Below are 26042 nucleotides of genomic sequence, written 5' to 3' on the forward strand. Positions count from 1 at the left end.
TTTTTATAAAACTGCGGTGCCCGCCATATATCGCCTTGTAAGATATCGTTGAAAAAATTCTAAGTGTAAAGGTATCTCATCTGGGATTTTCCCGCCAATTTTCCTGACCAATCAGAGGCCTGGATAGAGGTATAATAAAACCCAATAGTCTGGAAATAACCAAAAACGAATCTTTTTATCAAAGTTATCTAAAGTATATTTCTTTGCATGCGGTTAGCTTTTCTGACGATAAATGAAACAAATTTGCAGGCTAGTGTGTTTTTAAACATGATATTCATCAATTATATATTTGTATATACAGAAATTAAGACGCCACGTTTAGCAAGGGAACTCGGTTGTTGGCACTTGGACTGGTTGTTTTCGTGTTAGACGTTTGACTTTCTTGTATACCGCTATGCACGTATGTTTAAGAAAACGGTCATATCTGTATAATTTGTTTTACGGGTTGAAGAGCACCATTTGGAATATGGAATGTTAACACATTAACAAAGCAATTTTAGGACATTAGTGGTAGTGATCTTCTGATTATTTATTGTAAAAAACATCTTTAACATTAAAATATATTTGCAACCGAGAGGTTGATGTCTTATTAATATGTGCACTTGTTGTAAGGTTTACAATGTATATTCAAACGAATAATGGGTTGAAAAAAGGCAAAGATTTGTACTTGAAAAGTTTGAACACAAATAACACTCAAATCTGTCTTTCCAAAACAATGTAATAAATAAATAAATAAATAAATGCATCCTCAACACAATTACCAATAATGTGGTCAACCGATAATGTTTGTTTGTTTGTAGCAACTTCCAGTACACTGACGTAAGCTTGCCGGGCTCTGTAAAGATTGACAGAAGACGTCTTGTGTAATCTCATTTGTCGTCATGTCTACGCACATAACTTGCCTTGTCTGCACTGAAAGCTGACCACAACTTGCTGGACACTGAAATATAATAACATAATGTCAACTTGAGCTTTAAAAAAACACATATTTCCTTCAAAATACATTGACTGATCTACTGCCTTCTACCAAAAACCACACACGGTGCTTGCCTAGACGATGCAGCCCCAGTGCACTGTGTCAGTCTGTTCAGTTACAGAACTGCCGGTCGCACATTGGAAAATCTTTAGAAAAAGTTGCGTGCGCTGCGATAACATCGACTTCATAACACCCTAAGTTTTGCAAAATTTACGGTAAGTTAAGACACTTCTAGATGAAAAAAATCCGTATGCTATACAGTTTGAAGGGATGTTTTATGGTAACAGAGACAAATATCAGTATCTATGCCGAATTGTATCGATTGTTGCAATAGATGATCAAATATATCACATATTCTTGAATCGAACTAGACGAAATACAAGGTCACGTCAGGGGGCTCAGGATAATAAAGAACGGCAATCTAGTGCATGCTTTGTACACTTTGGTATGCCCAAATAAAAAATGCCAAAAACCTTTCGAATACAAGTGGATATATGATTTATGAGTGTAAGAATTTCATAAAAGTTATAAGATTTCATTTTGATGGAGCATTTCCCGTCAGCAATTTGGCCTTTCACCTCAGAAGCCAAAAGATAGAGTCATCACGTAGACCTACCTGAAACCAGTGCCCAGTGACCCATCTATACGGACAGGTGGACACACCACTATTGACTGACCCTCCCACTTGAGGACACTGGTCGTTTGAAACCCTGACAGGAATACCCGACCTTTGACTAACGCAAGTCACAGGGCACACTAGTTGTCGCGTCCCGCAAGACCGGGTGCATTGTTTGATATCCACAGGTGTCCAACTGTAAAGAACAAGAAATGTAGCACCTGAGGTTACATTACCAAATCCGATTCTTTGCAATTGTGCTGTATGAATACCATAAATGTACATTTCTTAATAGGAGGTGGAATTTATAAAAGGCTGTCAAAATACAGTTTTTAAAGTTTAAATAGTTCTGTTGATGAGCTTCGTTCTTAACTCCTTTAAAAAACTCTTCTGTCCTTATTTTATGGTAAAATATCTCTTAGTTTTTAAGTGGAACTTACTTTGCTGGACATGCCTGCGTATTGCAGGAAAGTGATGTCGAAGTGGGCCTGTCTTGGGCGTTGCACAAAACATTGTCGACAATTGATCCGCCTGGGGCGACCACGCACAATGCCTTTACTAGCTGCATTCCTGACAAATAATAGAACTATTTTTTTTAGGAAATTTAAATCTTCCTGTGACCTTATGTGCTCAAGTAATTTTATATTTTGTGTCAACAGTCAGGTCAAATATCACATTCTAACCTGGAAAAAAGTACACCTGTCTGTGTAACTAATTTTGCTCTTTGTTGATCAGAGCCCTAGCGGGGAGAGGTTCAAACATCCACTTTACAGCAGAAGACCAACCATATGATTTCCTCAAATTAAAGACGACCATTTAATTTTGAAGTTTAACAAACTTCGACAATGGAAATAATATTCAAATCATGAAATCCCGAGAAAAAAATTAAGGCCCCAGAACATCCAATAAAAAGTCCAAAAATTTTCCGTTAAGATCCCACACCCCATTAAATTCCCGGTAATTCCTGGGTTTACTATTTATAAGTTTCATCAATTAAACTGCTATCAAACATCTTGATCCTATAAGGAACCAAAGTAAAAAGTGTTGCTACTCGTAGCTAAGCAAGCAAAGATATAAAGGGCGTGTCGACCGCCCTTACCTCCTCCGCATGTCTGCGTGCATCCAGTTATATAATGGAGGCTCCACCTGTAGCGCTGTACACTGCCAACCGCTGCTGGTGCGACGTGATTGGTTGGCAAGTAGTATTCATAAGTGATAACAGGATCCACACCATTATACTGCGTGCTGTCATACTCTTGCTTCACCTTTGAGGTAGATAAAACAATATCTATAATAAATATAATTATTGCAATTTGAAGACGACTTCTGAAATGATGTTGTCGACACAGGTCCTCTTTTACACTGTCCATTTGATGATTGGTAATCAAAATAAATTTTCAAAAAGCGAAAAGGAAATCCAAGTTTAATAAAATGGGATAGTACATGAATGAATGTACATGATTTTTTTAAAGCAAGGAGAGAATAGTAAATACCACTATTTATAGGAACTTACCGAAAAACTGACAGTGATATTGTTAGGGATTGACTTGATTGAAAGATACTCGCTGTCACTCAAACCACCTTTATACTGCACGTGTACTCCCTCGCTGTCATACAGACGTGATTTTCCCCTACCAGAGTGAGGTCCAAGCAACCAGCGGCCGTTCACCCGAACCCCAATATGAGTGTAGGCATTGCTGCTGACTATCTTAATGCTGGTCGCACCCTCAGTTAGTGTTAGAAACGTTACATGCTCTAGGAATAAATAAAAAAGGATAAGATAGTAGTTAAGGATGCATTTGATACATCCAGCCTGCTGTGGACCTTTTACACCAATACCACTCCGGTAGATACAAGTAAAATAGCTCCCCTTTGTCAAGAAAAAAAAATCATACAACTTACTTTGCATTTCATAGATGAGTGACGTTTGCAAGCTGAAAAAAGAAGCTTTTACATGTACTAAGTAACTAATATTCCTTTTAAAATGTAGTCTTTAAAGGTCATGGAAAAGTTTGAAAAATCACTTTTCACACTCAGCAATTACCTTGAAATTTCCCGGAAGTCTGCTTCCCAGAAAACTTTTTACAAGAATTCCCTGTACCTCCACATATTCCGCAAACGTCAAAAAAAGTGCCAGAATTTAGTTCTCCATCACAGCCGAATTTCTAAATAAAAAAGACAGATATAGTACACTATAATGTAACATTCTCTGCAAAACGGTGGCCCAAACTTGACTGAGGATATGCAATAAACCATTTACACAGTTAGCATTATTATCTCTACCACATGAAGAATAAAAAAACTGGCTAGCAACATGCCTGCTACAGGTACGTTCAGTAGAAGGCCTGAATAATAAAAACCATAAGCTTTTGCAATGCAGACATGAAAGTACATCTTGTTTTTAGTAACGCATCTGGCCATTTTTTTACAGTTCAGCAGTCTGAAAGTAATATAAAAAGATGGATAGCAACTGCTTTCATAAATTTTATTCAGATTACTTTTACACAAACGATGGGCGACCTCAGTTTAAAACGTGTCTGTCTGTTGTTGTTGTTGTTTTCTCTTTTTTCCTTTTTTTCTGTGAAGCAGTCAGTATTGAATTATGCAACGAGTACTTCACTTGTAGTTCAATTTATCTATCTTGGTGCAATATTCACTGACAAATACGAAGATACTCCGGAAATAAAACGACGAATTAAAATCGCGAAGAGTGCCTAACTAATTAGGTCTGGAAGGACAAAAAACATTTCTTAATGTAAAGAAGAGACTGCTCTAATTTTTCGATAGCTTCATATGACGTGGAATGTTGGGAGGTGAAAAAAATCAGACAGGAAGAGATTAAAATGTTTTGAATTATGGTGCTATCGGCGTGTTCTTAGAATCAGCGGGGTTACAAGGACTACGAATGACGATTCGGATGATGAGAGGCCGAGAAATGGAAAAATAAACATTATTTATGGGGACCGTATACGGACCTCGAGGACGAAGTAGACCTAAAACGCGATACAGCGACAATATAGCGGACCTCTGTGGGTCCATGATTCAAGCAGACAGGCCGGCACAGAACCGTGACCAGTGGAGAGCTTTGGCGAGGGGGGGCACGGCGGGTCGGCTCCGACCAACCAATCTTAAAGATGATGATGATGACGATGAGTTCACTTGTAGTGAGAAGTTGTCTCAGTATCATTACGCTGAAACCAAGACATACCATTCGACTCATCCAAGTTCTTCACAAAATGGGCCGGGGAAAAGTCCACGTTAATATATCTCACGAGCAGGGGAACGTGAAAACACTGCCTTGGCAACTCTTGGGTGAAAATGAGAACGGTAAATTATTTTGTTATCAGGCGGGGGAAAAGGCCGCTCGTATGCTCCCACGACTGAACTTGGCAAAAAGATGACAGTGCTACAAAAGCGTAATATGACGGATGTTTGTTATGTAGCCTAGAAAAAACTGTTGAAGCTTATCAGCTCAACAATTTGACGCGACCAATACATTGCCTTGATCTATCAAAGTGAAGAAAATGATATAGGCTGTCAAATGCAGGTCTACTTTGCAAAGAATTTATCAGTTTTGCCATGCACTGTTAGCTACAATGATGAATCCTTCCAACACCAACTAAAATCAGAGTAATCACTAAGGCCTACCTGGCATTTTCCATCTACACATTTATCGAATCCCCAGGTAGGTGAGTCATGTTCACAATTAGTGCCATCTATAGCACTTTGTTCCCTGACTTCGGCTTTCTGGTCAGGGCTTTCACTCGGTACACACACTACATGGCACTGACGGTTTTCTGAAAAAAAAAACAAGCTTGGATGAAAAATATAGATATTTTCACCGGCTATTTGATTTTCTCAACCATGAGTCATTTAAGATATAAAACCAGACATAAAAAGCACTATTTAAAAAGCTTAACAGCTGTCTTGTAATTTATAAATAAAATTATGAAATTGGATATGTGACAAATCTTTTGATCATCATTATATCTTTGAGAAGAATTTCAATATCCTATGTTAAATGTTGCAGTTGAGGCGAAATTCGAAAAATCGTACGGAAAATATATTTTTTCCTTTTTAGATGACTTACTCTGTACTTTATCAAAGGGTACCCAGTTTGTATATCTCCCAAGTCGGTCAGGTTGCGTGTTTGTGGCAGCACACTGCCGCTCTTTAAACTCGTACTGGCTGGAGATGGCGGGGCACGGCTGATATTTAATTGGCAATTAATGAAAATGAAAGACACTGGACTCAGTGCAATATTATACAGAAGCACCTTTGTTATCAATAATTGTACTGAATAAGTTTAATAGCTTTAAAAAAGCTAAGTATGCGCACATATCTATATCTATCGTAACATCAAGGAATACCTTTGAACTGTTATTTATTAATAGGATCGCTTAAATAATGTCTTAGCGGGGGAGCTGCAGGATGATTGTGATACAAAGAAATTCAGTAGTACGCTGCCTTACAGTCTTTATTGTAATGGTTTTCCTCCCGAATCAATCTTCAAGTATCTTATTCGCGTTTTCTCGACATATCGAATTTTCCTTCAAAAAGTAATTTTCTCCAACTCACAAATTATGACTCGACTTGGCCCTGCCTTTGGATTCGACGTTTAATTGAACAATTTAGTTTTTAAAGTTTCCCATAACGTTTAAACCGCTATGACTGACTGCCTGTACATTTTAAAAGGACATATCGATATCAGGTACTTTTATTTGAGGAGTTTTATCGTTTTTAAGGTCTGAATTGGGAAAGTAAAGCATCTTTCAGGACATATAGACATTGAAAATATGACTGAAGGACAATTTCAAGCGCGGATAGTATCCCTTTAAGGACGAATTCTTGATATGGATTTGGAAAAGATCGACACGATTATAAAAAAAACTTCAGTCAATAAAAGAACAGTGAAATAACTCTCGTTCAATCTAGCCTCTGTATAGAGTTTGAGAAAACCATTAGTAACCTTATCAATTTTGCAGATTACTGCTAATTGATCATGTAAAATAGCAGCCAAGCAAATAGTTTTAGTTTTAAAAGTTAAAATTAATTCTTTTTAGTACTTGCAAAAGAGTTTCAACGATACCTGAATATTGCAAAGCTGTGCTTGAATTGCCTCACCATCACAGCTATCTTTAGATGGTCCTCTGGAACAAACAAAAAATTGTTGGTATCTTTTTCGGAGGAGAAATTTCCAACCTTTTCGGATTTCTTTCTTTTCTTTCTTATATTAATATGAAAAAGAAAGTTTATTAAAAATTTGGATCTATGTCCATGATTCATACTTTTTGTTATTGATGTAATACTTATTTGAGCGCGTTTTAAATTGATGGTTTTGAAATCGATTGAGTGGACCCTATTTGGTATTATTCATTCTTACTGGTGACAATATCTTCTTTTTAGTCTTATTCCTCCACCGCAACTTCGTGTGCAGATACTCCAGGTGTTTTCCCAAGGCCCCCAGTTTCCGTCAGAAGCCTAGAATTAGAGACGTTTATAAAATCTCTAGTTCACAATTGAGGTACGATTCCATGTGAAATGGCTAAATCATAAAGAATGATTGCCTTGAATGTTTTACTCAAGTTCATAAATATAAATGTATTTATAAATTTAAAATAAATAATGATATATGTGTTTATCAATTTAAAACCATTTTAATCAATCAATCAATCTTCAATCGTCTTACCTGAGATGGAATGCTACATTCCAAAAGAAACCACATAAACATAAGCCATCTTAAATAAAACATTTTGCTAGAAATCTTTAGGTGTTACTAACGTGGCTTCACTACATTTATTTGAATAAAGACTCTTGAATGTCTGCATGTCTTTAAGTAGCTAAACAATTTAATTAAAGAAGTAAGAGATTATATTTAATCTTAGCGGATATGGGTTAGGCAATATGCTTTCTATTTTAAACTACAAATTCTTGCGTTAGGTAGACCTTTCACTGCTTTGTACACAAAACGTGCCTTTTACATGGAAACTATCTCTATATATCTGACGCAAACATAGATTATCTCCCTGTTTAGCTGCAACATATTTCATAACACAGATAGTGTTGAATTTTTTCTGACGAAAGGTCAGTGCTTTCATTTTGAATCTTTACCCACGATCGGATAAAAAATAAATAGATATATAGAAAATTTTTAGAAAGGGAGAACAAAGCTTTTACGTTTAAGACCAAACATTTAAATATACCTTCACCCGAAAAAAAGTACATAGAAATCCTCTAAATTGTTATATCAAGAGAAAGAATTAGCCGTCTCCGATGATATGCTGTATACCTTACTTCGATTGACTGCAAGGGACTTGTCTTCTATTAAATCAATAATAAGAATATAATAAAATTATTTAGAGTCTAAAATCCCTAAAAATTTATTCTGTAGACATTACAACTAAAATACAAGGTTGAAAGGATCATTTTAGATTTAAAAGTAATTGTATTAAAAGTAAAGAGAACATGGAACAAGGGGTTACATTAATCAACTCTTGAAGTCACATGGGCATGGATGACCGTGGCAGTGGTAGTGTCGGTTAGTTGTTTTTAACATGATACATGCAGGTTTATTTAACATTGGCTATCTGCTTATCCATGGTTAAGGTAATTGATTAAACAAAGTATTGGTATTGAAGTCAAGATCAACTTTTAGTCTAAAGTTCGTTTGTAAAACCGGCCCTTGTAATTTTTTTTTTTATAAAGTGTATATTTATTTACATTTTTTATCCTTAATATGAAGACAATTCTCAATCCTTTAAAAACTAAGCTTTATAGCAAGTTCTAGCAAATGATAAGCCGTTTGCGCTGTAATGTAACCAAATAAAACTGCAGTCTTGTATAAGAAAACGATGTCTTTTCTACATACATTGCTCATTTTATTTTCTGAAAAAGACAGTGACGGATTTATTCTTAGAATAAAGTTCACTTAAATAGTATATAAGTTTGCGGTGTCTTTATTTCTTAACAGTAGTATCAGATGGGAGAAATATATTTCTATTCCTATAGTACTGTTCGTAATACGGTGTAGTTCAACGTCCCTTTACAGACTTTTGACATGCTTTTGGCCTGCCCCCTCCCAATTGACGGCTACACCCAAGCAGTCATACAGCTCAATTATAATATTGTTGAACGAACTTCCGAGGTTGACAAAAAAGATAAGTCATATTTTGTTTGCTTGGGCGTTTCCTCACGGTTTTGCTACCAGCGTATAATTTTGTGGCTGGCGGGCCAGCCTTCCCACATACCTAAAATCACCTAACGCCATTGTTTGGTAACAGTAGGTGTATTTGGGGTGTGTGTTGCTTATGAGGCCGGAACAAAATAAAAGGCTTTTCATTGAAAATGGGGAAAATTGCAAAAAAACAACCTCAGGGGTGTCCCATCCGACACATTAAGGCATATCTAAGATGATTCGAATAAAAGAAAACCCACGGGTTATTGTAAGAGCTTGAAAGCTTTTGTTGAAAAAAAAAATGACTCGAACCTATTATTGGGCCTAAAGGGAGAAAAATGCAACCACTGGGTCGTCTACAGAGGCTCAGAGGTCTAGAAAACCAATGGGGTCAGGTGTCAGCACTCGAGTAATAAAAAACTTTGAAAGAGAGGGTGATTCAGATAATTTCCTCCTTCCTGTGGTAAGAACATCAGAACACTTGTTAAAACTGTTGTACAATGTACGTGCGTTCAGAACAGGTTTAACAGGAAAATGGAACTGACGTTAATGTGCCTTAAAATCTGCCTTTCTGTTACAATCTGCCTTTCTATTACAAATAATATAAGCACCTATAAGTATCTAATATGTGTAAAACATTACATTATCGCTGATCCCTGGTAACTGTTGAATTAAAATCATAGATATTTGAACAATTTGTAATGAGAACAGTCACTTGGGAGGGTTTTTTTAATGGGCACGATGAACACGTGTTCCTTTTCTATTACATGTCAAAAGGCTTTAGGGAGCGTAAAATGTAACCGTTTGCGTCATAGTCCGGTGGCTTAAGGAAAAAATCGTGACACGGCGGATAAAAGCAGTAAATTTTGCATGTGGGTACCTTTTGACATACTAAATCAAATTAGAGCCGTAGCCCACGGAAAAAAATTACCGTTTGGCCAAAAAATCCAAAATGGCCGCCAATTTATGGAATTCTATAGAAATGTGTACTTATCTATGTTGATTTTTATCAAATAAATTATTTTCTCAGAGTTTTCCACACCCTTATTACCCATGTTATTCATATATGTCAGATAGCAAACAAGTTCCCTTGGACTTTTTAAAAAAATCCAAGATGGCTGTTATATGCCATAGAAACAGCCATAGGAATACTAGTGCACAACTAATGCCAGCTAGAAAGATACGTTGTCCACTATCAAATTAAGTCTGTTTCTCAGATTTTTGTTACCAGCATAATATGTTTGTGGTGAGCAACTAAGAAGTGTTCTTGGGCATTTCGGAAAATCCGAGATGGCTGCCATGTGCCACAGGAATTCTAGTATACGGGGGATTCAACTAATGGCAACTGGAAAGATTAATTTTCCACTATCAAATTAAGTTTGTTTCTGGGTGTTTTCCACATCCTTTCCACCCACACAATATGTATGTGGTGAGTGACTAACATGTATTCCTGGGCATTTTGAGAAAATCCAAGATGGCCGCCATATGTCATAGGAATACTTCTAGTGTTACAAAGGGTTGGAACTAATGCCAGCTAATTCACTACAAATTCAGTTTATTTATATTTTAGTGTTTTACACATAATTATTACACTGTGATACATATCTAGCAGGTGATAAATGTGCACATTTGATCATTTTGAGAAAATCCAAGATGGCCGTCATTGGCCATAGGAATATTACTGGAATTGCAACTGCACATCCATGGCTTTTCATCTACTACCAGGGTGAAATTGTGTTTGCTTATCAAGTTTTGCCCATCCTTATTAGTCCTATGATATATATCTGGTGGGTAAATAGTGTACATCCTTGGATATTCTGATAAATGCTGCTAGGGAGGCATATGGTTTATTATACATTTACATTACCATGGGTTTGTTTTAAAAATAATTTATGTTTTTCATTCCATTTATTATTACTCCTATGATGTATACCTGGTCTGTAGCCTGTGTGTATCTTTGGGTATTCTGGAAAAAATTCAAGATGTCTGCCTTTTGTCATTAGAATATATATAACACATAATCAAATAATGCCAGAGATACAAAGAGTACAATTTAAATGCAGTTAACTTGAGATCATTTTTAAATGTTTTTCATATCCTATTTATCCTCATGAAAGACTCCCTGTGTGTAGAAAGTGTATGTATCCTTGAACATTATTCGGAGAAAACCCAAGATAGCTGCCAGTTGTCATAGGAATATATCATTCAAATGCAAATAGGTGTCAATTAATGGAACAGTTCAGGCATTGATTCCAACATGAAATAAAGCCGTTTGATGTTCAAACATGTTGACATCCTTATTAACCTTACTCTATATAAGTCTGGTGTGTAGCAAGTGTGCATCTTGCGCATTTGAGAAAATTCAAGATTGCTGCAATTCACAATAGGAATAGTACATTCAACTACTGCCAGAGAGACATTGGGTTAAACGTAAAATTAATTTTGTTTCTCGGTATTTCCCACATTCTTTTTGGACTTTGAGATATCTATCCGGTGGGTAACAAGTGTATACCCTTAAGTATTTTGACAAAATATCATGATTACCCTCATTTGCCTTAGAAGTGCCTATAAAATCTAATGCACCAGTTTTCCTATGGGGAAAAGAAGGCCATCTTGGATTTCCCCAAAATGATAAAATATGGACATTAATTACCTAACAGATATGTATCATGGGATAATAATACTAAAAAAAACAGAATAACAACTGAATTCAGCTTCATTTTATATGTAAAGCTATCTTCTGCAGGTATTAACTGAACCCCACCTTCTATGGCTAATGGCAGCCATTTTGTTTTGTTTTCTTTTCAAAAAGGATACACATAACATTCTCATCAAATATATGTTATGTGAATTAAAAAGATGTGGAAAATACTCAGAAACAAACCTAATTTATCAATAAATATTATATCTCCATGGCAGAAGAAGCCCTATGTGTATACTAGTATTCCTTTGATATGGCGGCCATATTGGATTTTTCTCGAAATGCCTGAGAATAAAGGTTAATTACTCACCACAAATATATTATTTGTGTAATAAGAAACAATTAGATAGTGGGCAATGCATCTTCCTAGTTGGCATTAGTTAATTGAAAACCTGTGTACAAGATCTAGTATTCCTATGCCATATGGCGGCCATCTTGGATTTTTTCAAGAAGTCCAAGGACACTACTTTGTTACCTGACACATATAAATAATATGGGTAATAAGGATGTGGAAAACATTGAGAAAATACTTAATTTGATAAAAATCAACATAGGTATGTATATATTTCTACAGAATTTCACAAATTGGCGGCCATTTTGGCTTTTTTGGCCAAACGGTAAATTTTTTCCGTGGGCTACGGCTCTAATTTGATTTAGTATGTCAAAAGGTACCCACATGCAAAATTTGGTGCTTTTATCCGCCGTGTCACGATTTGGCCATTTTTTTGCCCTAAGCAACCGGACTATCACAGAGTTTAAGAGATATAAAAAATCAGTGCTGCCATGTGTCATCACAGGGTCAGGTTAGACATAAAAAGCCCTCTTCATAATTTGCATTAATTTTTGCGGAAATAATTTGTTTTTACTTGGGTTTATGACAAATTACCTGTGTGTGTGTGTGTGTGTGTGTGTGTGTGTAAGTATAACTAATACCATATTTAGATCGTGATTGTCTCTGCTTGGAGAAATATTTTTGTCTCCCATTGTTTGCAGGGAATCGTTCTGGCTTTGCAAGGTTCAAAAGATTTTGATTAAGTCTCTCAAGCAATCTCTCTTGATCTTCATTACTGTTCACTCTTCAAGTCCTGTAACCAGTATCCATCGTGAGAGGGTATCATTATGGCGAACAAAGTCTCACAAGTCTCACATTCTCCAGTGGGTGTCACAGGTTGTACATGTAATAAACTCCCAAATCACTCGGGTTGTCGTAACTTTTGAATAAAAATTTACTTTTAAGCATTTAAGACAGCTTGAGGCTAGTGCAAGCGCGAAAATGCCGAGAATGACCGAGGCTTGAGAGAGGTAAAAAAATTCGTGATCACCGTGGTTGTGGACTGGTGACAGCCCGGTGTAAACGAGGCAGCAACAGTCAATTGACTGAAAGAAAGCACAGGTGAACGGCAAATATTAGTGAAGATATCATCTGAAGGCGAACACCGACCTCCATCAGAAACCTATTAGCTATATGTCCGGAGAGATTCCCCTCGTAATAGGTGACCTTTTCGTAACCTGTTGCTTGTCATAAACATTAATAACAATGAATGTCCATCATAATGGAGTCTAACGTGCTCTAGGCCCCCACAGGTACAGGTATCATTAGTATAATGGGGCAAGTGTCAATGCGCGTGCACTATCAATCAATTTAAGTACTATGATGTGTGCTGTATGGGCTGTTGGAAAAGCATTTTGGTCAGATTGCAAACCTTTAAAACCACTGCACTTACTGTCTTTTAACTCTGACGGCGTATCAATTCAGAAATGAACCCCCCTTACCCTCCCGAAAAGACATAAAGGAGGTTGACCCCCCCTCCTTTCTAAAATGAGAGCAAATACACCAACTAGAATCAATTGAAGCATGTGTTGTGATCATCAAACAATCAAAATATTAAAAAAAACAAAAAACTGCTCCTCAAAGATTTCTAGGTTTTTGGGATAGCTGCAAGAGCGAGTGTTACCTCTTGGTGGTGGTGGTGGGGGGGGGGGGGGGGGGGGGACCTACACTGGTTCCTGGATCTCCCCGAAGTCGATATATTTTGCATCGTTTTTTAGATGGTATTAAATGATACGTGGATAAGAAATTTGGTAATATGTATGATGTATCTGATGTACGTGACGTGATGTACGCTATTTGCCCCGGTAGGTTTTTCCATTTGTTATCTGAAATTGCTATTTCAGTTATTACCAAAATAAGATGTGTAACTATATAAGAGTTTTGTCTTTCTGCATTGTGTAAATGTGCTAAACTATTGAACTCAATAAAGTAGAACATGTGGTAGCAATTGTTTATCACTAATAATATAAAATTAAGTCAATTAAAATCATTACAATCCAAAGTGAAGAAATAAGTGAGGATATAATGGGGGTGGTGGGATATTAATTTTATAATTATTCCATTAATATTCATGTTTCAATTGTTATATATATATATATATATATAATAAAGATTCTGATAAAGTCGCATGCCGCATTGTTATACCCGGGTAGTGAGAGCCGACAACTTGCAGTTTTATACGTTTATTCTCTTCATACAAATACAAGGGTTTTTTATACAATAATCTCTTCGTACTGATCAACTTTGTGTGACCTAAAAATCTTCCATTCTACTTTGTCGATTGAATATTCAATATATCTCCTTGGGCACTAGTTCACATCTTCTAATACTAAATGTCCAAAAATATAATTTCTGTTTCGTCACATTTGAAAAGCTCACAAAGTCCAGCTTGCAGCTGTTATCATTGACATGGAAAATAAATCTTTGATTTAAAATCAACTTATTAACAAGAACCCAGGGGACGATGTCATTTTCCCATCATGCCTAAAACAAATTTCGTACTGGTATGACTCCTAACACTGTTTGACTCCTTAATTGCACTGACAGTTACATGTAATAACTTTATAAGTTTTATCTTATTGATTTTCCTGTTAATTTGGGATTAATGAAACCGTAACCTTAGACAACAGTAAATGTAGCGCACAGATTTTACATAGATAGGCCTATTATAGCATATAAAAATGAAGCCTCGAAATGAAGGTCTTTTGTCACATAGATGAAGCATAATATAATTATATGTTTCATTATTTATGCCCGCCAACTATTGTATATAATATGTAGGGGTTTATACACGTTTCATGCCATTCATATTTTAAGCATTATGTCAAAAAACCAGTTTGTAAGATGATAACATGAACTGTCACGGCAGCAGCATCATATACATGATTGTAATCAATTCATGAAGATTTTATCCCAGATTGATGAAACATATGTCATTGACAAATGATATGAATTTTTACTAATGAATGTATTTTCCCTCATTTTTCGAATCATGAACACATATGCCTCTGTTTTAATATCACAACACCGCATGTTCCTTTTTAGTGGCAACAATATATGTTTTTCATATGTAAATAACAAAGCCCCCGGCCTACACTTTCCACTCTAGTGGGTGCTCTTTTAAGGGGCGGGGAAACACATTTAAAAGAATTGAGATTTGTGTTGGCTGCTTGTAGTTGTTATAAGGTGTGGTTTCGGAGGGAACGGAATACTGAGTTGTAGGGTGGCGATTTTCCGTACGGGCTCCCTAGCAGCAGGTAAGACTCTTTTTGAGTTTTTCGTACTGCAGAAAAATAAACATTTATAAAAATGTAACTTTTAAAATTTGACGGATGGTGCGGTGAAAAGAACGTGCTTCTTTTGATAATCAGAGTTGCATGTAGCATCTTTATATATATATATATATATATATATATATATATATATATATATATATATATATATATACTTTGTTGTGTGAAGTGTGAAAAATGGACACTTGGGCAAAGTCAACGAGAGTTTTATTTTACCGTGCGCTTGAGGTAAAACATAACGCAGAAAAGTGACAAGCCACACTTTTTCTTAAACACGTTTTTATCACAGATAAAGCTATCTATTTAAATCATTAGTAAAGAGAAGTTTATCGCAAGACGTAACTTTGATATTCACTTAAAATTCGAACTTTAGTCTATCGTCATAAGATCAATAATAATTGGCCAAAGAAATAAACAGTAATAGATCTTACAAACCTCTTTAAGGAAATGAAACAAATGAAGAAATTTGCTATCGGCTTATGTATTTCTCGAACTATCAGTTTCAACTGTGTCTAAACCGATACGGGCGTGTCAGTTTCTTACTTCATTTTGAAGTAAACTCGTCAAAATTGAGTTGTTAACCTGTTTTTGGCACCGTGACAGAGACACGATAGCGCGTCGTCAAGGTAACCATAGCCCTTAGTAACGATTAACCATACGGTTTTAATGGAGAGCGCCCTGATGATCGTGTTCACTGTGTTTAACAATGCTCTCAAAAACTGTTTTATTTCCTTGGATTATTCTACATCCACGGAGATGTAGCTTTAACTGATTGTCAGGTATTCTCTACGAGGTTAATTCATCATGCCACAGGATGTGGGGCCTTACAAAATTTAAAAAGAATTATGGGCAAATTTTTATCTTGTGGAATAAGACATTTTTTCTTGATATTGGGCGTGAGTGTGAATGTGCCCTGAGGCAACCAATGGTCACGTTTAAAATGTTTGACCGGGCAGAGTTAGGTTAAGGGGTTCAAATCGTCCAGTCGCTCATTAATGATTGTTTTTTTTTTTTTTTTGGAAATTTTAACAGTAATGCACTGTATGGTGGAAAACACTGATAGATAAACATCATTGATCACCTATCTCCCGGCGCATAAATACATTATAGCAATAAATGATGGCGGTTTAAATCGTCGGGAAACCATTTAACAGATAACGTTATCATATTAAAAGATTATTAGAGAAGACACGACAGCTATTAAGTTTACAGAAAAGTTACTAAGTTTTTATTTTATCAAGTTTTTGATTTTGATCAAGTTATATATTACAGAGGATAACTTACTCAACATAAGACGAATAGATTAAACAAAATTGGTAAATAGTTTCTCTTCTGTATTGTTCAACGTAAAGCATTCTATCAAGTTGTTTTATTTTTCTATAAAAAGTTGAACTAAAAACTAGCGAAAGAAACAGTCTAGTGGGGAAAGTAATCCGCCATGTATAACGATTATCGCGGAACAATACAAATGTTGGCAAGAGTAAGGGTATGAAGTGAATTGTAAACAAAACCTGTTCAAATTGACAACCTTTTCTTGACATTTATATTAATGCAGCAGTATGGAACATAAACGAACCCAAAAAATGAACAGACTTGCTACACTTTTACTGAACCATAAAACTAGTTGAACTGCAGCCCCACCGTGTGTCTGCGTGCCCATTTTACCTAATGTGAACTCTATTATGTTGTCGGGAGGGAATGACGCATGGGAGCAACCGGGTGCCGGCCTAGGGCGTGTCAAAATAGTTGTTAAGCTGGTTTAGCGAGCGTCGTCATCTTAGACGTGGCTGGCCAGGTGACTTTACGTGCAAACTTGACTGAAATGATTACCCCCCTACTGATAGATAATTGCAAAATATTTGGAACTACTTCAAGGGAGAGCTAATTGGCTCATGTGTATAAATCTGATATCGGAGATAACACGAGGATTTTGTTCACTGAAATCCCAGGTTAAAGAAAAATCAAAACACAGAAAGCGTAAATTATATCATCTACGTCCCTTTATCTATTTAGGTATTTCTTATTTTTCTTTCCCAAAAAACATGATAAAACATTCTCAAATGAGTCACTGCGTTCTTCTGTAATTTATACAACAATGTTAAAGTAATTATAACCTTGGAAGAAGCCTAAAAATGAAGTCCTGGAGCGATAATAAAAGTCTTCCCTCTAAATACCTTTCATCATTTACTACCGTTACTCACATATCTTGACAAAAAAACTCTTTGCACCAGGGTCTAGGACTTATTTTTCACCTCCCTCCCCCGAAGAAAAACCAAAGAGCATTTGAAAATATTGTCTAAAGTTACTTTTTTTTTCAGAGCAATTTTTTACTAGGGCGTGACCCATTCATATTCAGCTAGTGAGTAGTGGAAAAGCATCCCACTCCAGGCGCACATTCCTCCTCACTGGGGCATGCTGGATTGAGGGCCCCGACTGGAAATTTACAGAAAGCTGATTGATGGCGATAATGGATGCAAGGGCGCTGAGGGTAAGTTTTTGGAGGCTTCTTGTTATACCGTAGTAAATTTTGTCACGTTAAACACTAAGGGTTTTGCTAGGTAATGTTTTTTATTCTGTCAAGACCACGCCCTTGATTCTTCCCGCTCATTTCTTTGATCAGTTATATTGCTACTAGGATAGCATACACAGGTTTGTTATTTCACAGATAATGCTCACGGTTAAGACAGATTAGGTCAATATTGTGTAAAAACTAGTTATTATCAACAGAAGCGACGGGTGTATGCAGTCTGGGTTGGTCATAAATCACCTTTTATGTCCAAAGCTCATGACTACTGGTTTATTTACTTTACTTCACTTAAGGCATAATCCGTACTTTTCTCTATGTACCGTTCATTGTTTGAAGACATCAACCATAGTGTTCATATAACAGGACCTTCAGAGGCTAAATATATTATAAAATTTAATAGATGGACTAATTTTTCTTAGCCTAAATCTATCTTTTTCCTACGATAAACGCTGGTCACAGAAGGCGTTTTTATTCCTTCTAACTGTCATGAGACACCACTGCCATTGTGTTGGTAGTGTGTGGGGTAACAAAGAATATTCTGAGACGCAACTTTTGTAATAAAACACACTGGCATCATCGTAATTTAATATGTTAGAATAATACATTTGACTATTCAACATCGTCCCTCTGTAATGGTTTGGAAATTACGTCTTTGATTGAACACTATCGTTTACTTGATACAGATTCAAAGGGAATAGATTTTTAAGTGGTTGTAAAACTAACAACAATATTGTTAAGCTAGGGCAAACGTAAAATTTAAGTTTTCCCAGCATCTAATAATCACACCCTCTTCCCTGACTCTACCTGAGCGGGATTCCATCATACTGTGATTAAGGTTTTCTCATAAAGAAAGTAGACACTTATGTATGTCACCGTGAGATAAAGACGAACAACACATGTACTTTGCTTTGAAATGCAGCCTTTCCCTTTAAGTTTTACTATAAAGGCATTTTTAAGAACGCGGTTGCAACATCATCAGCTCTCTAGTATTGGCTTAATGTGGGCATTGTCATGTGAGAACTGCCCAGTTAATTCCAAAGAAACCTAAGTAGAAGAAGGCGTTACGATTGTCGACTCCTCTTTTTTGTATGTAACTTTTTTGCTTTTTTGAAGTATCATTTTTGCCCCACAGTTTTTTCTACTTTAAGATTGCTGTTAAGTATGTCCGCTATGGACACCCTTGGCCTTAATTTATGGTCCCACACCTGATGGCATTTCTGTCTGTAGTAAGATCGATGCAGTTTTATATGACAACGCAGGTGATAAGATATCTATTTTATACTCTTTCCACAACTGGTGATTCTATTCAGTCAGTGATCCGATTTAAGTTATGTCTTCATGCCTTGAAAAGTACAATGAAATAAAGCAGTCCTTTTTTTATTCTATGATGGCATATTTAAGCTGCTTATTTAAAGTTGACCTCCATCTCGGACAATCCATGTGTGTTTGAAATTGCACTAATGTAAAGACTAGGACATTGTTCAAACATGAAATAATTATATAAACAACGAAAGCTTCTTTGACAGCTACCGTGCACTATGACTTAAGAAGTGGCGTTGTTTTTGTGAAAGATATTGCAAATATCAACATTACACTCCTGTTCATCCGACCATATTTGATTTCATTTTAAAATACCAATTTCCTTCAGGTAATTTCATGACACATATTGAGTTTTCAAAGTTAAAAAACTTAAACTTACGTACCGTCCGTCGAGCTGACCAACATAATAGATGCCTTAAATCACTCATAGAATAAGCATGGCATCTTTGATGTGAACGCCTCCTTCCCAATCCCATAATTAGGCTATACACGTGTAAACCATATAATAGAATAGTTTGATAAACATAACTGTTAAAGCAATTAGTATCATATATCATATGGATTATATTTATCATTTGATTCAAGAACTGGAACAGTTAAAATGTGCCGTTTCTATGAAATGATTCCAAGATCACATTTTACGGCCTTTTAAGCATTCAGCTTCTCTACACTTTTTTATAATCTGAGACAGGATTTCCAGTCTCTCATATAACCCAGAAACAACCAGCTATTTGTGACAGTAAGAGGTATTGGAGGGCCGTTTTAAGCGGTATATCACGTATAAACTATTGCCATGCTATCAAAGGCAACGCTTGCAAAGACAACATTACCCTGGCACACATACCATAGCCTCAAGATTGGACGCAAATTTTCTGCACGCATAATTTACCAAACCCACATGTGTTATCAGCAATTAGATCCGTCAAATTGACTAGACGCTATGCCTGGAAAGAGACTTTCATAGTGACTTTTAGTCCCTCGGTAACCTATATTTGTTTTGACACCATGCAGGGATAATACAATATACGTACATAAATGGGTCTGATGGGTTCATTTCAAGGTGGTCGTCCTCAAATGTAATGTTCAGCGCTAGAGGGCGTAGACGTCGACGAAAGGAGCAAAAAATGAACGTTTCAGTTAGCCACCTTTTTGTACTTTCAGTTGACAATTACTAAAAAAACCACAAAGTTCGACATTTTTAAGGGGGGTGTACTATAACAGGTTCCTAACTTTTGGGAAAATGAAGAACAACGTGACATTTTGCAGACGGCGGTGCCATGTAATTCTCATTATAATACGGAACAGAACAAATACGTACAGAAACAAACCCAATTTAGGAAAAGATGTCAATGGGATCAGTTTTGTATAAACTTTCATTTCACTCAGACAAAGACAAATAAATTCAACAAATTTTACTGTTGTCGCTATTTCGGTTCATGAGTAATGTAGATGAATCTATGTACGAGTCGTTTTGTTTTGACATCTTTCACCACTTTCAAACTTTTCCACAATAACAGCATTTAATTCTTATTACGATCTGATGAAAAGTATGTGTATCCATTTAAACAAGGAAACATCAAACTTCAATTTTGGTATACTGAACTTGTGTTTGTGTAAACCATTCTATTACATTTTATTATTTCACTAACCCGGTGTAAATTATATTGCACTTAACATCAGTGTATGCTCAGGCACCTTATGTTATTTCTTTGATATTTAAAACATGTTATTCCAACATTCCAAACCGCCAACCTGTCTGCACCCATTTACTTATCACACCTACACGTAAGCAAACAATGGCAAGAGAGATTATAAAAGACAGCGTCACATTAAGTAAAAGTAACTCATCGGATGCACTTACACCGCGTGGGGTTATGTTGAACAATACACCTTACCTTTGAACACTCCCATTAAAGAAAATAAAGTTGTCACTTCAATAGTACATACAATTGCTCAATTTAATCAGTCCCCTCCCACTCTACCCCTCCAAGTCTTTTCAGTATATTTTGTACTAAGTACTAACCTATGAACTAATCACTTAAGCCTCGGTCACAACCGGCCGTACGGGCTCTTACGGGCTGTTTGCGTCCTAATTTTGCGCAGAATCTCACGTTCAGCGCAAGTCCTTCTTACGCAATTTCGAGTTCGCAGACAGCCCGTAAGCACGTACGGAGGATGTTGGACATGTGCGTCCGGTTGTGACCGAGGCTTTAATTTTGATATGTAAAATACGTTCTACTCTTTTATAGAACCGTTACATTGTTAATGTTTTAATGATGACCGAATGCATTTCAATATATTGTACATACATAATGATGAAATATACTGTGTCTTTTAGAAATAAATTATTGTTTCTCAAATGAAGCAGCAGGGCTGTATGTCAGATAGTTGAAGACCGCTAACCAATTTTCAACTTGCAAAGGCGGTCCATGATACAGATTTATTTTCATGACGAACAACAAAATTGCCAACAAACAAACAATTCATTCAAGTTATATGTGTAATATTTATAGAAATATAATCCATCAAACAAATTTAAAACGACTCCATAAAACGCACAATGATTATATTCTTGACAGTTCACTGACAAATGTAGAATACTGTAGAATAATGTAGAATACTGAATAAATTAATATTGTTAAAGGTAAATCTTAAACCGGGTTGCCTTGCATAAAATTTATGCACTTATGTAAAGCCCTAATGGCCTCCGCCGCATCGGAGGACCATTTCCAGACGTCGCGCAAAACTGTCGAACACCTGAGCACATTCCTCTCAGGGAATTTCCTCGATTTTTGCCGTGATTGCTGCCTTTCAGTTCACCAATTGTTTGAGGGTTGTTCTGGTACACATTAACCAGAGGGGATCACCCTGTATAACATTTGTAAAATAATTGATATATATATATATATATATATATATATATATATATATATATATATATATATATATATATATATATATATATATATTTGAAGTATCATATTTTCTCAAAATACAGAATTCATTTTGAGCCTATCTCTGGCACCCCTCTCCTCAAAATACATTATATTAATACCAAATGATACGTTTTTTTTCAATATGACACTTTTTTCATGTAGAATATATGTGCTCTGTGGCTACTGCTTCTGTCCACCAAGGCAACAAAAAGTTTTAGTGTGGTCGAAATGGCAGAGGGATTTAATAACTTCCCAAAGGGACCGCTCCAGGATGATAGTGAGTATTAAACTACTAAGCACGAAATGCTTTCTCTTCTAGCTAATTTGCATTAAAATGCTTCATAAGATGTCACTAAAGTGAAAGTAAAACCGAAGAGTTAGGCCTTTATGCTGGTTCATTAATTAAGTAGTTACATGTATATCATACAATCCATTCTTTTCTAAACATTTTTGACATCGAAATTATAAAACACTACCAATTTTGTAATATGTGTCATTTTGCTTAATAGGTGGAAGCTTGCGGATAAGAAGACAAACAGACGGCCAGACTGGTGAGATCTTATACATGTTCTTCTCTTTGATTTATATTTAATTCTTGTATTATTTGTTGTGAGAAATGATACAAAGATTGAATATTGCGCCCCCCTCTCTTTGTCTTTCTTTATCGCTCTATATTAACTTGTTGTAACAGTGCAATAAAATGTAATGAGTAACAGAGTCTTTAGCCTCGGTCACAACCGCCGTACGGGCTCTTACTGGCAGTTTGCGTCCTAATTTTGCGCAGAATCTCACGTCCCACGCAAGTCCTTCTTACGCAATTTCGAGTTCGCAGACCCCGTAAGCACGTACGGAGGATGTTGGACATGTCCAAAAGATTCTACGAATAGCCTGCGAACAGCGAGGCCGCAAGCGTAACTTGCTCCCCTCGCACGGAGTTAGCAAGAGAGACGCGCGTTGTGCAAGACGCACGTCGCAAGCAATGAAGGAGCAAGTGCCCTTTGCGTGTTGAGTAAGGCGCACGCCCTCACAACTAACGAACAAAGTCGAGAGCACACCGGGAATGCGTCGCACGTGCGTCACCCCCCACGCCTGATGTATAAAAGGCGTGCTCACGACGCACGCTCGTGTCTTTACAATGAACGTCCACTGTGTAACGTGTACGACAATTTCGTGCGTCCGGTTGTGACCGAGGCTTTTACTGTTGTAAGTTGTATGAAGTACCAAATACTGACGACATTCAGTAGGTGTAACTTGGAATGTATTTAAAGTTTCTTAAAGTTGTGTAGCAAACTAAAGCGTTTGTGGATACTTTGAACGTTGGAGACATGATCAAAGCATAAAATCGTTGACATTTTGAAATACAAAAACCTCATTTTAGAGACACTTCAGACTTACCGTGTATCTCTACGGGTTTATTTCAATAAAAATGATTTTTAAACCTAACCTATTCTTGTCCTCCCTTTTCTACTCATCTTCTCTCTCATAATGATTGTTCTTTTTGTCTCTATTTTCAGTAAAAACTGCTGGAGGAACAGAATTTGTGATAATGTTTATGAACAATATTGTAGAGTCCAGTGACACCACACCCTTAGAATTATATTACACTGGCGCTGATGACGCCATAAGCACAAGGATAAATGTCAATGTGACATACTACAGCCCGGCAAGTGGAAGCATACAGCATATAGAGCGTGTTTTGATGAGATCGACCGATATAGACTCCGTTCAATTAGACTACCAGCTGAGGACTATGACAAAAAATTCCATATCCAACTTTGGAGTTCAGGTGACATCCAGCGAAGCTATTATTCTGTACGGTATGAATAAAGCGCGTTATTCCTCCGACGGCTTTCTTTCTATCCCTGCCTACGTACCCGGAAAAGAGTTCATAACAGTTGGCTATCACCCTCCCACCACCGCATCGCAGATAGGCATAGTGGCCCAGCAGGACAACACCATGGTAACTGTGAGGCTACCGGCTAACAGAGTCTTACCTGGCAACATCACTACGTCCATCGAGGTGAGGGATCCAAATACTCAAGCCATTGTTACAGCAGGAGGTACAATCACCGTTACACTTAATCGTTTGCAAACCTACCTTATTGTAAGTAATGCCGATGACGGAGAACTACCAGCAGCTTTTAATTTGTTGAAGGGAGATTTGACAGGTACACATATAACCTCAGACAAAGACATATCTGTCTTCAGTGGTAACATCAGGACTTCGATATTGCCCCCTGCTAGTATAGATCAGCCTTCGAGAGACCATTTAGTAGAGCAGCTGCCACCTTTGGAGACATGGGGTCAAAACTTCATCACCGTTCCAGTCCCACGACCAGCGAGCACAGCTCCTCTGTACGATTTGTTCCGGATAATCAGCGGCTCCCTTAGTCCCAATACCATCACCATATATCATAGCAGTGATAACATTACAACACTAACCATCAACAACCAGGGTGGCTCTGTCGATGTCAAAATTGGTACCTACGCATACATCGTTTCTGCTTATCCAGTCTTGGTTGCCCAGTTTGTCTTGAGTCAGCAGGTTCTAAATGTTGACAAGGCAGATCCTAGTATGATCTTGGTCCCGCCAATTGAACAATACCACGACGATTACCATTTCACAACACCAGCTGCAGTTGGTACCACTTACGACCATTTTTTCCTAATCGCAATACGAGACAACTTCAGGGGTTCTGTGTTACTTGACGGAGCGGCGCTACCGTCCGATACAACTTGGACCACTATACCTGGTTTAGGTGGATACAGTGGGGCCGTACTGAGTATCGCTGCCGGTGGTCACAATATTACTCACAATTCTGAGACTTTTTTGGGTATACTGTATGGAGCCGGGGACAGAGAGAGTTATGGACTGCCTGTTGGAATGCGCTTCAATCGAATTGTTCCGGTAAGAATGATTAAATTAATATATGAACAATTTTACAGTTTGGAGAGATTACAATGTAGTCATTCAAATAATGTATAGTAAAACATCTTTTTTCACCACCTTTTCTTCAGTCATAATATACCCTAAAGGTACCCCCCCTCCCCCGATGAAATAGTATCCTATATCATTGTTATCATCCTTATGTGATGGTTGCACGACCAATCGCTTTAATTTGTTTGTCAGCCATTCCTTAGTTAGCAAAATACTTCGATGAATAATACCACACCTTTTTAAAACTATCAACCAAATTAGCAACTGAGGTCAAGTACCGTACTAGTGGGTTATATTTTGGATAGTGTTAGCTTGAAATATTGTTCAAAAATTTTTTTTTAAAGATAATATACCACAGCTAGCTGGCCTGTTAACGAAAAGAACTTATACATGCACAAAGCATAAATATATTCTTAAACAGACAAACTTGCAAGAAAAGGGGGGGGGTTGAATAAAGTGTCTAAGTGTCTGTAGGTTTTTATTGTTCTGTAACAAAACATGCGTGCTGTATGCCTAATATAACGGTCACTTATGGACATGGGCATACAATTTGTTAGCAACCATGTTTGAGTTGTGGGAGGACGACTTTTTGTCCTGACAAGAATTGACTCTCAGTATTCGTGTCTGTCAGGAAAAAATAAGTTACCGTTTCATTAAAATTTGCTTTGACGGAGTTATTCACACTAAGTCTGCTCTTTTGGTTGAATTCTGTTAAGTGGTTAACGAGCAGAACCTTTCCTAATTTTGAGGAAATCAAAAATGTTCAGTTTTTAAATTTAGAAATGCATTGGCCCTTGGTATGGTAAGTGATTAAAAGTAAAAACAACCCCATGGGAACCTTAATGCTCTCGTTTTATGCTCAAAATCCGCCAACACTATGGGTTTGTCATTCAACTCCCCTAAAATAACACCGACCAAGCCTCAAATTTAACTGCCATGCTCTTTGAATTATCATATTTGAAAAAGCAAAACAAAACGAGACAAAAAAAAAGTCAGTTTCGTCGCTCGTTAAGCAACTTATCCACTTTGTCAGACCTTCGAAAAAAATATCTTATAATTAACTTAATGATGTCCCGTTTTCTTTTTTCAGCTTCCTCCAGGTATGAACGAGTGCTCAACCCCTTAACTCGTAGCTGAAAACAAAAGTTTGATGTTTAATCTTTGTTATACTTAGTATCAGAATATCAATATTTAAGTAATAGTCGTGATTCTATTATATGATATTGCTTA

At 36.7% G+C, this 26042-nt stretch overlaps 2 protein-coding genes across 3 annotated transcripts; one reads left to right on the forward strand and one right to left on the reverse strand.

The window, feature by feature from the left end:
- Positions 1–494: 494 nt before the first annotated feature.
- On the reverse strand, positions 495–19429 carry LOC106179360 (A disintegrin and metalloproteinase with thrombospondin motifs 18-like). Of its 2 annotated transcripts, none has more exons than XM_087017876.1 (11): positions 19322–19429; positions 6976–7073; positions 6682–6742; positions 5683–5800; positions 5241–5389; positions 3637–3757; positions 3106–3347; positions 2692–2857; positions 2033–2162; positions 1593–1788; positions 495–940 (listed from the first exon to the last, which is right to left on the reverse strand). In XM_087017876.1, the coding sequence occupies exons 1-11, from the start codon at positions 19412–19414 to the stop codon at positions 773–775; spliced, it is 1542 nt and encodes a 513-aa protein (XP_086874002.1). In that variant the 5' UTR covers positions 19415–19429; the 3' UTR covers positions 495–772. The 2 variants fall into 2 exon arrangements, with proteins under 2 accessions (XP_086874002.1, XP_013418420.2); XM_013562966.2 differs by lacking the exon at positions 19322–19429 and adding an exon at positions 7282–7407.
- LOC147764441 (uncharacterized) lies at positions 14947–25981 on the forward strand. Its single transcript, XM_087017895.1, has 6 exons — positions 14947–15055; positions 17410–17579; positions 22037–22151; positions 22384–22425; positions 23389–24782; positions 25903–25981. Exons 2-6 carry the CDS (start codon positions 17550–17552, stop codon positions 25936–25938), a joined length of 1617 nt encoding a protein of 538 aa, XP_086874021.1. The 5' UTR covers positions 14947–15055; positions 17410–17549; the 3' UTR covers positions 25939–25981.
- Positions 25982–26042: the final 61 nt, after the last annotated feature.

This window comes from Lingula anatina, chromosome 1 (assembly GCF_051362555.1).
Source record: "Lingula anatina isolate TDL-2025a chromosome 1, LinAna3.0, whole genome shotgun sequence".
NCBI classification, from domain to species: domain Eukaryota; kingdom Metazoa; phylum Brachiopoda; class Lingulata; order Lingulida; family Lingulidae; genus Lingula; species Lingula anatina.